The following is a 12,548-nucleotide window of genomic DNA, read 5'->3' as shown; positions in this document are numbered from 1 at the left end:
ACCTCCCGGGGAGTGAGGATGCCCGGGGCAAGTGAGGAACCCCAGGAGCGGGGAGGGGCTGTGTCCCGCCTGCCAGCAGGACCCAACAGGCACTCAAGTGCTAGGAAGCAGATCCCCTCAGAGACCCCCTCCGGGCCCCAGGGTGGGGACTGGGGTTGTGGGCGGACAGGGCCCCGAGAGTCGAAGTCAACTTCGGTGGTCGCCTGTGTCTGAGAGCCGGTACCGAGGAGCCGACACCGGACCGTGCCTAGCCCCGAGGCTGGGAGGGGTGTCCGCTTACCCTCTCTCGCCCTCCCCCCCCCCCTCCTTCCCGGGCGGGGTTCCCGGAACGGCCGGGCCGGGCAGGGGCGGGGCGGGGCGGGGCGAGGCGAGGCGAGGCGAGGAAGCGGGTGGCCGCGCGGGTCGCTGAGGCTACGGTCGCGCTACGACCGTCAGTCCGTCCGCCCACCCGCCCAGCCATGGCCGCGCCGGCCCCAGCGCCTCGGATCCTGCTGCTGTTGCTGTTGCTGCTACCAGCGCCTCCGGGTGGTGAGTCTTGGCGGTGGGGGAGTTTATCCCTGGCAGGCATGGGGGGTGGCCACGTCCGCGCCGTCCCTGGTAGGAGCCCGGGCAGCGCCGTCCCCGCAGTGACCCCAAACGAGCCCTAATAACTTCGAGGCAGTTAGCGGACCCCACGACTGGTCTCTCCTCCACTTCAGCCTCCCTCCCGTCAGCACTGACACTGCCCAGACCCCAGGCAGCTGCCATCATTGTTCTGTCCTAGAATGGGGAGGGTGGGGGTGTCTGTCCTAGAGTGTTCCAAGGGGGTGGGTAGGATTCCCTGCCTGCCCTTAGCGGGGCATGGTGGCAGCAGGGAGGCCTGGCCTCTCCATCAGAGGCCTTCCCTCAGCCTCTGTTTATTGGCTGGGAACCTCCACACTCTGCCTCCATGGCCCTGGTATTCCTGGAGACTGCTGAAGCTGGCCCCCAGGGTTGGAGGAGACACACTAACTGTGTGTGTTGATTGTAGACGGATGAATCACAGACGGCGGAAGCAAGGCTGGGGGCCTTTCAGGGGTAGGGATTGGAAAAGCGCACTGCCCCCACCCACCTCCATAGGAAGCCAAAAATCCTTCTGGGGTGGGTGGTTTCCTCCAAGGGAAGGACTTTATTTCCTTGGGACTGTGGACGAATCTGGAGGACCTGGGAAAGTGAGAAGGTAGAGCCCTGTTCTCTGGTCCAGGGAGGTCTGGACAGCCTGGTTCAGAGCGTCTGGGCATCAGAAGAACATTTGTGTCATGGGCTTTTGGCTCAAACAGACTCACCTGTATGTATCTTCAGGCCCAGCTTAGACGCTTGGGCTGGGCTGTGGCTGTAAAGGCTGTAATGGCCCTGCTGGAGGTAGGTTGCCCGAGCCTCCCAGTAGCATGGGCTATGCTGAGCGTACCTGCTGGCAGGTGGACAGCTGGCTACATTGGGCCTGTTGGTGGTCCCATGCTCTGCCCTGCAGCTTTGCCCAGAGCAGGGTTCTGCCTGGAGCTGCCAGGAATAAAGCATCTCCCCCACCAACCACCCCGTTCCTGGTTGTCCCTTCTCAAGGAGGTCAGTCAGTGCCTCTGTCTTTGGACCTTGCTCTGTCAGTGGCCCCAGGGTGCATGATACTGTGGGGGAGGAAACATTTTCCCTTCTTGCCATCTAGGTTCTTTGACTGGTCTAATAATTAAATTGATGTAAGACAGATTAACAGGAGAAAAACAAAAGTTTAACTGCATACCTCCTGTATGCATGAGAGAGACACAGGAAAACTAAGTAACTCCCCCAAATGGTGGAAGCCCTCACCTTAAGTACCATCTTGAGCTAAAGGCAAAAAAGGATATTGGGGGTCAGTTATGGGAAGTTACCAGGAATAGCCCAGTAAACAAGGGTAAGGTTGTTATGCAGATTTAAATCTATGCCTTCAGCATTGATTCTAGAGATAAGGTCAACCCCCTCTTCCTAGTACAGCGAGGAGATACACTTACAAATGGAGATTTCCTTTATACTTACAAATGTCTATTGCAAAAGGGTAACTTCTTAGTTTTCAGAGCTTCTCCTATGTCTGCAGTTTCTTAAAACTAATCTGCTTAAAATAATCCCTAGGCCAAAGAGGAATATTTATTTAGTTATTTATTTGGATGTGGACCAATTTTAAAGTCTTTATTGAATTTATTACAATATTGCTTCTGTTTTGTGTGTTGGTTTTTTGGCCACGAGGCCTGTAGGATCTTAGCTCCCCGATCAGGGATCGAACCCACACCCCTGCATTGGAAGGCGAAGTCTTAACAGTGGATTGCCAGGGAAGTCCCCAAAGAGAAATATTTAGGGGTGACAAATTTTCCCTTTCAATATACCAACCAGGCTGGGTCTCTAGACACTGCCCACTGCCCTGGGGGCATGACCAGGCTGGGTCTTTAGAGTCCCAGTGCTGTGCCAGGACTTTCTACCTCAGGGTTTATCAGGACTATCCCCAGCCTACCATAGTCATCTGGGCCTTCCTGGACTGGGTGTTCCATCTGGGGCCTGTCTAGGCAGAATCCAGGACCATTCTTTCCTGCTGGTGGGCACTAGATCTGTGCTAATGTAGCCAAAGGATGCGTGGGAACATTTGGCCGTAACATCTTCCTGGAAGTTTGCAAACTTTGTGGTCATTTTCCACACTTGTCAGCCAGGTATACTTAGACCCCACCTCTGACTAAGAGCCTTGTGATGGTTCTGGGGCTCCACATGGTGCCATTGCCTCAGAGCCCTGGCCTCTGAGGGCACAAACATTTCTTAGGTGCCTACTGCAGGCCCAGCCCAGGGCTAAGTACCGCATGGACACTTCTGTGGTGGGAGTGACTGTGGCCCATGGTGAATTGGTCAGGAGGCAGCCTGCTGTAAAGCTATAGTCTGTGAGGGCCGGCTCCTGAAGTCGTAGTGTCCAGCAGGGACTGAGGCTGCTGCGGCTGAGCGGTAGGGACAGGGAGTGAGGATTAAGAATGGGTCAGTCTGGGCTCGCCTGGTGGCGCAGTGGTTAAGAGCCCACCTGCCAATGCAGGGGACACGGGCTCGAGCCCTGGTCCGGGAAGATCCCACATGCCGTGGAGCAACTAAGCCCGTGCGCCACAACTACTGAGCCTGCACTCTAGAACCCTCAAGCCACAACTACTGAGCCCACGAGCCACAACTACTGAAGCCTGTGCTTCTGTAGCCCGTGCTCCACAAGAGAAGGCACCACAGTAAGCCCGCACACTGCAACGAAGAGTAGCCCCCGCTCATCGCAACTAGAGAAAGCCCGTGCACAGCAACAAAGACCCAATGCAACCAAAAATAAAAAATAGTAAATAAAATAAATTAATAAAAAAAATATTAAAAAAAAAAGAACGGGTCAGTCCACTTCGCGCTCCCAATATAGGGGGGAACTAAGATCCCGCATGCCATGCAGTGTGGCCAAAAAAAATAAAAAGAACAGGTCAGTCCAGGGCCTGGTCCCCAGCAACTGGGACTGCTGGGCTTGGGTGGCTTCTGTAGGAGGGGGCCTGGAGTAAGGCCTTGATGGGTAGGTAGATTTGAAGGTGGAGGATGGGAAACAGGTAGAATACTGGCAGAGAAGGGGGTGACCTTCAAGGTCCTTTGTAGTCTGGACCCTGCTTTGTGGACTCTGGGCTTGATCCCATGGCCTGAGAGTGGGGAGTGGCCCAGTCAGACTCACACGTAGAAAGTTCACTGTCCCATCTGGAGGGCAAGTGGACTGGTGGGAGAGGCAGGGAGCCCAGGTTGGCACCTCTGCTGTGGCCCAGGGGAGAGGGAAAGGCTGGTTGGGGCAGTGGCCAGAGGTGGCCAATGAGTGGGATGGCTCAGAGATGGCTTGGTATGCTGGGACCTGCTGGCCTTGCTGGGGAAGGGGCTGTATTGACTGGGACAGGGCGGAGGCCTGGCCCCATGGCCACAGATGAACGGTGTGTTTCTCTGTTTCAGCCCACAGTGAGGTGTGTATGGTTTCCGCTGGACACAACCTCTTCCCCAAGTTCTGTCCTGATTTCTGCTGTGGCACCTGTTATGACCAGTACTGCTGCTCTGATGTGCTGAAGAAATTTGTGTGGAATGGGGAAGAATGTGGTGTTCCGGAGGCCAGGTGGGTGCATCGGAGGTCACAAGGTAGGCAGCCTGAGCCTGCCCATCTTTCCTCTCAGCCCTCTCGAGATGGTGGCAGATCACTGAGGGTGGGGGACTGGGGAGTCCTTGTCCTGGGCTGGACTCCCCAGACCCTGCTCAGGTAGTCCCTTGTTCCTCTCTCCCCCACTCTCGAGGGCTGAGCAGGTTTCTCAGGGGTTGGTGGCCTCAGCGGGCCCTGTGGCTCACCCCTGGGCGTGTACTTGTACCAACGTGTCCTCAGGGTGGACACCTTGGCATGAGTGTACCTCGCAGTGTGTGTGTGCACCTGGTGGGGGGTTGTACGTGATTTGTGCAGGTATCATCTTGTGGACCCTGGAGGGCATAGTGCATGGGTGTGTAGCCCACTGTGGGCCATGCCTTTGTCCTCTTGCCATGGCCCGTGGATTTACACTGCATCTTGGGTTTAAACTGTTTCATAGGCTGGAACCAAGGTTCTAGGACCCTGTGTGTGTCTCCCTTTGCCACACTGTGTGTTTTGTTTGTGTTCGGCCACAGGTATAGAGGGTTGAGGTAGTCACACTGCTCAGCTCATGGCAGGTGACCATCATTGGTCTGGGCAAGACCAGCCCTCCACCATCTTACACCATGTTATTTTAATCTACCATGACCATTCCATTCCCCTCTTATTCTGTAGGCAACCAGTCAGTCTGTTGTATTCTTTCGATTATTTGTGTTGCAAAGTTTATATTCTGTGGGCACAGTGAACCCTCTTACTTTTTGCAGTCAGTGCAGTGTTCGTAAGACGCATCCACATTGCTGTGTGTACACCTGGCCTGTGCCCATCACTGCCATGTATTCTTTGTGGTGTGAGTCCAGAACTTGCTGTCATAGATTACTGTGGTGGGCATCCTCATATACTTCCTCCTTTACAGAGCCATGTGAGAATTTCTTGCCAAGTACAGTGGAGCGAATTGCCAGGTCAGAGACATGCATGTAGTTACTGACTAAGGAGTTGCAAAGTTCCCTGGGGAATGGCGACACCAGGCTGTATGCCTGATGGATCATATTCTACCGTTTTACTGCTACCCTTTTGCTGTCTTTACATTTTATAAGTGTCTTCTTTCTTTCTTTTTTTTAAAAAAAATTATTCTGGTAGCTTTAAAAAACAGGAGGATTTATTCCATTTAAGTTTAATGTAATTATTGGTATTTCTGGGATTACATTCAATATTTGCTATCTTGTTTTGTGCTTTATATTTGTCTCTCTTGTTCTATATTTCTTTCTTTTTCACTTACTGTATTGTTTTGGTTTGTTTTCATTCCATTTTTTTCTTCTGTTGTTTACTTCGTTTTCTTTATTTATTTATTGGCTGCATTGGGTCTTTGTTGCTGCGTGCGAGCTTTCTTTAGTTGCGGCAAGTGGGGGCTGCTCTTCTTTGAGGTTTGCGGGCTTCTCATTGCGGTGGCTTCTCTTGTTGTGAAGCACGGGCTCTAGGTGCATGGGCTTCAGTAGTTGTGGCATGTGGGCTCAGTAGTTGTGGCATGTGGGCTCAGTAGTTGTGGCTTGTGGGCTCTAGACCGCAGGCTCAGTAGTTGTGGCCCATGGGCTTAGTTGCTCTGAGGCATGTGGGATCTTCTCGGACCAGGGCTTGAACCCGTGTCCCCTGCATTGGCAGGCAGATTCTTAATGACTACACCACCAGGGAAGTCCCATGTTTACTTCTTTTTCAATCTGTATACTTTTATTTTTTCTTGTCTCATCACACTGGCCAGAACCTCCAGTATAATGAATAGAAATGGTGAGAACAGACATCCCTGTCTTGTTCTCAATTTTAGGGAGAAAGCATTCACTATTAGGTATGATGTTAGCTGTAGCTTTTTCATAGGTGCCCTTTATTGGGTTGAGGAAGTTCCCTTCTGTTCCCAGTTTGCTTGGAGTTTTAATCATGAAGGGATCTTGAATTTTGTCAAATATTTTTCCTGCATCTTTAGAGATAATTGGATGATTTTTCTATTTTTATTCTGTTAATATGGTAAATTATATTGATCTCATTCTTAAAGAATATTTTATCTGAGCAGGACTTAAGTTGATGGTTATTTTCTCTGACTTCCATTATCTCTGTTGAGACATCAGCTCAATAGTCAGTTGTCCATCATTTAAAAGAAATCTTTTTCTTTCCTTATGACAGCTTTTTAAGATTTTTCTTTTCTTGTCTTTGGTATTCTTCAGTTACACTATGATATATCTAGGTATAGATTTTTCAAAATTTATGATGTTATGTTTGAGCTTCTTAAGTCTGTGGTTTAGTGTCTTTCATTAGTTCTAGAAAATAATCTGCTATTCTTTAAGTATTGCCCTTCCTCCTTCTCCTTTCCTTCTGGGACTCCATTTATACATGCTGCATCTTCTCCTCCAGTGTCCACATCTCCTAGTCTCTCTTCCATATTTTCATCTCTCGGCTGCATTCTGGATAATGTCTTCTAACCTTTCAGTTCATTCAATTCTTCAAGTGTCTAATCTGCTGTTAAACTCATTCCTTGAGATTGTTTTATGTTCTGTTATGTTGTAACATATAATTCACATACAGAAAACTGCATTAAAATAAATGTACAACTCAGTGATTTATCACAAAGCAAATATCTGCATGACCACTATGCAGGTCAAGACATCAGAAGTCCTGTTGAGCTTACTCCCAATCACTGTCTCTCCTCTCATCCCACTAAGATAGTGATAATTCTTAACTTTTATATAGCCTTGCTTTTCTTTAGAGCTGTAATACCCAAACATGCATCCCTAAGTTCTATAGTTTAGTTTTTTTATTGGGGTTGGGGGCAGTATATATCATACATACATAAAAGTACACAAATATAAAGTGTACAGTTCAGTGAATTACTGCAGAGTAAACACATCCACATCCACGTAACCACCACCTATCCAGGGCAAGAATTAGCACATCACAGCATCCCAGAAGCCCCCTCATGTTACTTACCAATCAGTATTCCCTCTGTTATCCCCAAAGGTAACCATTAAACTGCTATACCTGTTAAACACACACACACACACACAGACAAACACACACACACACAGACATACACATGACATCATACATCTATTTCCTATCTGGTTTCTTTCTCTCAACATGTGAGTTTCATCCATGTTGTGTTGTCTGTTCATTTCCATTGGTGTATGTTAAGTTTTATACCACAGTTGATCCATTTTAATGTTGATGGACATCTGGATTGTTTCTTCCTTTCCTCCCTCCCTCCCTCCCTCCCTCCCTCACTTCCTTCCTTCCTTCCTTCCTTCCTTCCTTCCTTCCTTTCACTATAACAAATAATGCTGCTTTGAGCATCTTTGTACATATCTTTTAGTGCACATGTATATGGATTTCTTTTAAGTATGCCTAGTAGTAGTAGTGCATGTAAGTAGAGATCAAATTTCATTTTTTAATTTGGGTATTCAGTTGACCCAGTGCCACTTATTGAGAAAACTATCCTTTTTTTCTGTCACTCTACAGTGCCAAGTTTGTTACAGATTGAGTGTCCACATATGCGTGTCTGTCTCTAGGTTCTCTATTATGTTACATTGGTCTGTTTGTCTATCCCTGGGCTAAAGCAGACTCAATTACTGTGTCTTTATAATAATCTTTGATATTCTTCAATATTGTCTAAGTGATTTTTTAAAAAATTAATTAATTAATTTATTTTTGGCTGCGTTGGGTCTTCGTTGCTGTGTGTGGGCTTTCTCTAGTTGCAGCGAGCCAGGGCTACTCTTCATTGCGGTGCGCGGGCTTCTCATTGCGGTGGCTTCTCTTGTTGCGGAGCACAGGCTCTAGGCATACAAGCTTCAGTAGTTGTGGCTTGCGGGCTCTAAAGCTCAGGCTCAGTAGTTGTGGTGCCCAGGCTTAGTTGCTCTGTGGCATGTGGGATCTTCCTGGACCAGGGCTCAAACCCATGTCCCCTGCATTGACAGGAGGATTCTTAACCACTGCGCCACCAAGGAAGCCCTGGCAGGCGGATTCTTAATCACTGAGTCACCAGAGAAGTCCTACATTCTTTCTTAAAGGATATTTTTCCTCGTTATAGATTTCTAGGTTGGCAGTTATTAACTTTCAGCACTTTGAAGTTATCAAATTTCAGCACTTTTTTTTTAAAGATCAATTTATTTATTTGTTTTTTATAAATTTATTTATTTATTTTTGGCGGCATTGGGTCTTCGTTGCTGCACGCGGGCTTTCTCTAGTTGTGGCGAGCGGGGGCTACTCTTCGTTGCAGTCTGTGGGCTTCTCATTATGGTGGCTTCTCTTGTTGTGGAGCATGGGTTCTAGGCGTGCAGGCTCAGTAGTTGTCGCTCGCGGGCTCTAGAGTGCAGGCTTAGTATTTGTGGCACACAGGCTTAGTTGCTCTGTGGCATGTGGGATCTTCCCGGACCAGGGCTCAAACCCATGTACCCTGCATTGGCAGGCAGATTCTTAACCACTGCACCACCAGGGAAGCCCCAAAGTTCAGCACTTTGAAGCTTTCATTCCATTGTCTTCTTTTTTTTAAAAAAAATATTTATTTATTTATTTGGCTGCGTCGGGTCTTCATTGTGGCGTGTGGGATCTTTTAGTTGTGGCATATGGGATGTAGTTCCCTGACCAGGCCCACTGCATTGGGAAGGCAGAGTCTTAGCCACTGGACCACAAGGGAAGTTCCCTCATTCCATTAAGTCCTGGTGAGTAATCAGCTGATGGCTTTATTATTGCTCCTTTGCAAGCAACATATCTTTTCTCTGACTAATTTTTAAGTTTTTCCTCTTTGTATTTGGTTTTCAGCAGTTTTACTATGATGTGCCTAAGTGTGCTTTTCTTTGAATTTTTGCTGCTTGGGGTTCACAGTACTTCTGGAATTGTTGGCTTGTTTTTTTTGTTTTTGTTTTTGCTAGGAGAAAAACAAACAATTTTAATAGCATGTATATCTCCTGCATTTATGGGAGATATCCAGGAAAACTGAGTAACTCCAGCCATCATCTTTTTAAATATTGCTTCTGCCCCATTCTCACACTTCTCCCTCTAGGACTCTAGTTACACACCTGTAAGACCTTTTGTAAATTGTATTTCGTATTTTACCTACTCTCTTTTGTATTTACATTTACCATCTTTTTGTGTCTCCAGGCTTTAGTGTACATATATTTGTTTGGGCCTATCCTCCAGTTGTTTAATTATATCTTGCACTGTGTCTAATAAATTATTATTATTATTTTATTTTATTATTATTTTTTGCGGTACGCGGGCCTCTCACTGTTGTGGCCTCTCCTGTTGCAGAGCACAGGCTCTGGACGCACAGGCTCAGCCGCTCCACAGCATGTGGGATCTTCCGGGACCGGGGCACGAACCTGCGTCCCCTGCATCGGCAGGTGGACTCTCAACCACTGTGCCACCAGGGAAGCCCATAAATTACTATTTTTTTGTGTAATTTTTTAGTTCTAGAATTTTTGTTTCTTTTTTATATTTCAAGTTCTCCTAAACTGCTTAATTTTTTTCCTTTCATCTCCTTGAACAAAGTATGTTTTGTTTTTTTTTTTAATATTTATTTACTTATTTGGTTGCACTGGGTCTTAGTTGTGGCAGGTGGGCTACTTAGTTGCAGCTCGCTGGCTCCTTAGTTGCAGCAGGTGGGCTCCTTAGTTGTGGCATGTGAGCTTCTTATTTGAGGCACACGGGCTCCTTAGTTGTGGCATGCGAACTCTTAGTTGTAGCATGTGTGTGGGATCTAGTTCCCTGATGAGGGCCTCCTGCATTGAGAGCACAGAATCTTATCCACTGTGCCACCAGGGAAGTCCCAAAGTATTTTTTTTAAACTTAATTTCATTTTTATAAAGCAGGTTCTTATTAGTTATCTTAAAGTATGTTTTGTTTTAATGTTAGGGTGTGATAACTTCAATATTTAAAGCCCTTGTGGATATTTCAGTTGTTTCTGTTGTTTTCTAGTCATGTTGTCTAGTGTCCTAGTGTTCCTGAAAATCTTCAGTTGTGTGCCAAACATTGCATTTGCAAAATTGATTGTAGACATTTGGACCTTAGGACTTCCTCCAGGGAGGATTGATATTGCTTTTGCCAGGGACATGAGCACTCTAAGGTCACCTTGGCCTAATTGCAGAGCTGAGCTGAGAAACTCATGCTGAGTTTCTCCTTGCTTTTCAGGACCCAGCCCAAGTGAGTGGGAATCATCAGGGCTTGCCCACCTGCTGGCCTCTGGATATAATTTCTGCCACCTGAGGTTTTCAGAAATGCTGCTCTCAGCTGCCCCTCTGAAATAGGCTAATGCCCCCAGGAGAAAAGGGGCTTCAGATGCCAGGCCCACCTCCATGGAAGTCTCTTCCCAGCCACACACTCCCCCCGCCCTCCCTGCATCCCAGCTTGGTGTGCTTTACTCTTGTTATTGCTTGCCAAAGCACACACACTGAAGTTTTAAAGAATATTTTCTTCTCAGCTTTACTTGTCCTTCAGATTTAGTACCGTATAGTTGTTCCTAATGCTCTTGCATTTTTTTCTTTGTTTCTTGAATTTTATTTTGTTAATTTGTTGAGAATTTATTTTGAGAATTTTCAAATACATACAAAAGCAGAGAGAATAATATATCCATCACCTGCTCTCATAGTTATCAATACTCTGACATTAGTGTTCCATATACCTCCCACTACTTTTGTTTTCTGGATTATTTTAAAACCCATCCCAGGCATAAAAATTTCTCCTTAAATATTAGTTATCTGCAGAAGTGAGTCCTTTAAAAAGAAATATAATTATATATCAGGAACACACTTGGCACAATTAACAGCAGTTCATTAATAGCTTTCTGTACTAGTCTGTCTTCAGTTGCCTCCATTTGTTTCAAAAATGCCTTTTCACAGGTGGTTTGTTCAATTCAAACAGTTATTATCATTTTGGGGAGGGGGGCCGCACCATGAGGCTTGTGGGATCTTAGCTCCCTGACCAGGGATTGGACCCAGGCCTCGGCAGTGAGAGCGCCAAGTCCTAATCACTGGACCACCAGAGAATTCCCAGACAGTTATTATTTTTAAAATCTCTCTTGTGTCTGTAGTTTACCCCTTTTCATTCTGTATTTTTATCTTTTTGCGTCTTTTCTCCTTTTCTTGATTTGTCTTGCCAGAGGTCCACCAGCTTTGGTTCTGTTAATCTTCTCTTATTTTCCACGGCTGCTATTCTCTTTTATTTTTGCAGTTATCTTTATTAATTCCTTCCTTATTTGGAGGGTTTGTTCTATTACATTTTCCCCATCTTCTTCAGTTTACTACCATCTCAGTATTAAAGCTATAATTTCCCTCTAAGAACCCTTTAGCTGTGTTTCACAAATTTTGACCAGTGGTATTTTTATTATCATTCAGTTTTACAGATTTCTTAATTTCCTCTATGATTTCTTATTTAAGCCACAGCTCTTTTGTTGTTGTTGTTGCTGTAATATGTTAGTTTCCCAAGGTATGAGGGGGTTTTTTTGGGATTTTTTTCTTTAACTTTGTAGCGTGTGTCTTTTGTTACTGATTTATAACTTCATCCCATTGTGATTGAAGATACTTTGTATGATAACTGTCTTTTCAGATCTCTTGAGACTGGTTTTGTGGCCTCACATGTGGTCTGTCCTAGAGAATGTTCGATGTGCACTTTAGAAGGATGTGTGGCTTTGTAGCCTGAGATCTTGGTGTGTGTGATATCTGTCCTCCAGAGGCCCCCGGGGCTACTTCTCTGGCCCAGTATGGGGCTGGCTTTCATGCATGTTCTGTGTGTGTGCTAAGTTAGTGTTTGTTCGTTCTCGGTGTGCTGGGTGGGGCGCAGTCATGTTAATTGTGAGGTTTCCTTTTTGCAGCATCCTCACCAATGTGGAGCCACCGGAACAGCTGGGCTCAACACTGAAGTTTCGCTCTAGCCTGGACAGCGACCCCATGTCTGGGTAAATAAAACCTGCAGTCTGGGTACACCTTCCTGGAAGAGGTGACAAGGGGGGCTCAGGAGGGCTGTGGGGACTGGGATGGCACAGAGTCCTTGGGCTAGAGCCTCAGGGAAGCTGTCACCATATCTGACCTCCAGGACCTTTGATCCTTGTGTTGGGTGTCTTCATCATTGTGCCAGGGATGGGGGGACTGTGGTTGGGGGTTCACGATGGAAAGGCCAGGTGTGGGTGTTCATATTGACCTAGGTCATGGTGTGGGCACAGGTGACCTATGGATGTAGGTGATGGGGATGATAGTGGCAAACGGTGATAGTGATGCGGCAGTGGTGGCAGGGATGAGATGATGGGGGCTACAATGCTGAGTGTGTGGTGATGGTACAGTGGTGGTGCTGGGTGCAGTGGTGGGGAGAGGCCCTGACAATAACCACGACCCACAAACCCTGACACAGAGACGGGCATCATCAGTTATCCCAGCATCTTTACCCCACA

The 12,548-nt window shown here is 46.9% G+C and overlaps 1 protein-coding gene across 1 annotated transcript in view; it reads left to right on the top strand.

Annotated features, from left to right (window-relative positions):
- The first annotated feature begins 387 nt into the window (after window positions 1–387).
- Window positions 388–12,548, top strand: part of SHISA5 (shisa family member 5) — an 18,937-nt gene continuing 6,776 nt past the window's right edge. Inside the window, exons 1-3 of the mRNA XM_029243240.1 lie at window positions 388–528; window positions 3,976–4,132; window positions 11,976–12,059. Of these exons, the coding sequence (XP_029099073.1) occupies window positions 459–528; window positions 3,976–4,132; window positions 11,976–12,059 (311 nt within the window). The 5' untranslated portion in view covers window positions 388–458. The remainder of the gene's footprint in view (window positions 529–3,975; window positions 4,133–11,975; window positions 12,060–12,548) is intronic.

Source organism: Monodon monoceros, unplaced genomic scaffold (assembly GCF_005190385.1).
Source record: "Monodon monoceros isolate NGI ecotype Baffin Bay Population unplaced genomic scaffold, NGI_Narwhal_1 Super_Scaffold_3, whole genome shotgun sequence".
NCBI lineage: Eukaryota > Metazoa > Chordata > Mammalia > Artiodactyla > Monodontidae > Monodon > Monodon monoceros.
This window is presented reverse-complemented; position numbering and strand designations above follow the sequence as displayed.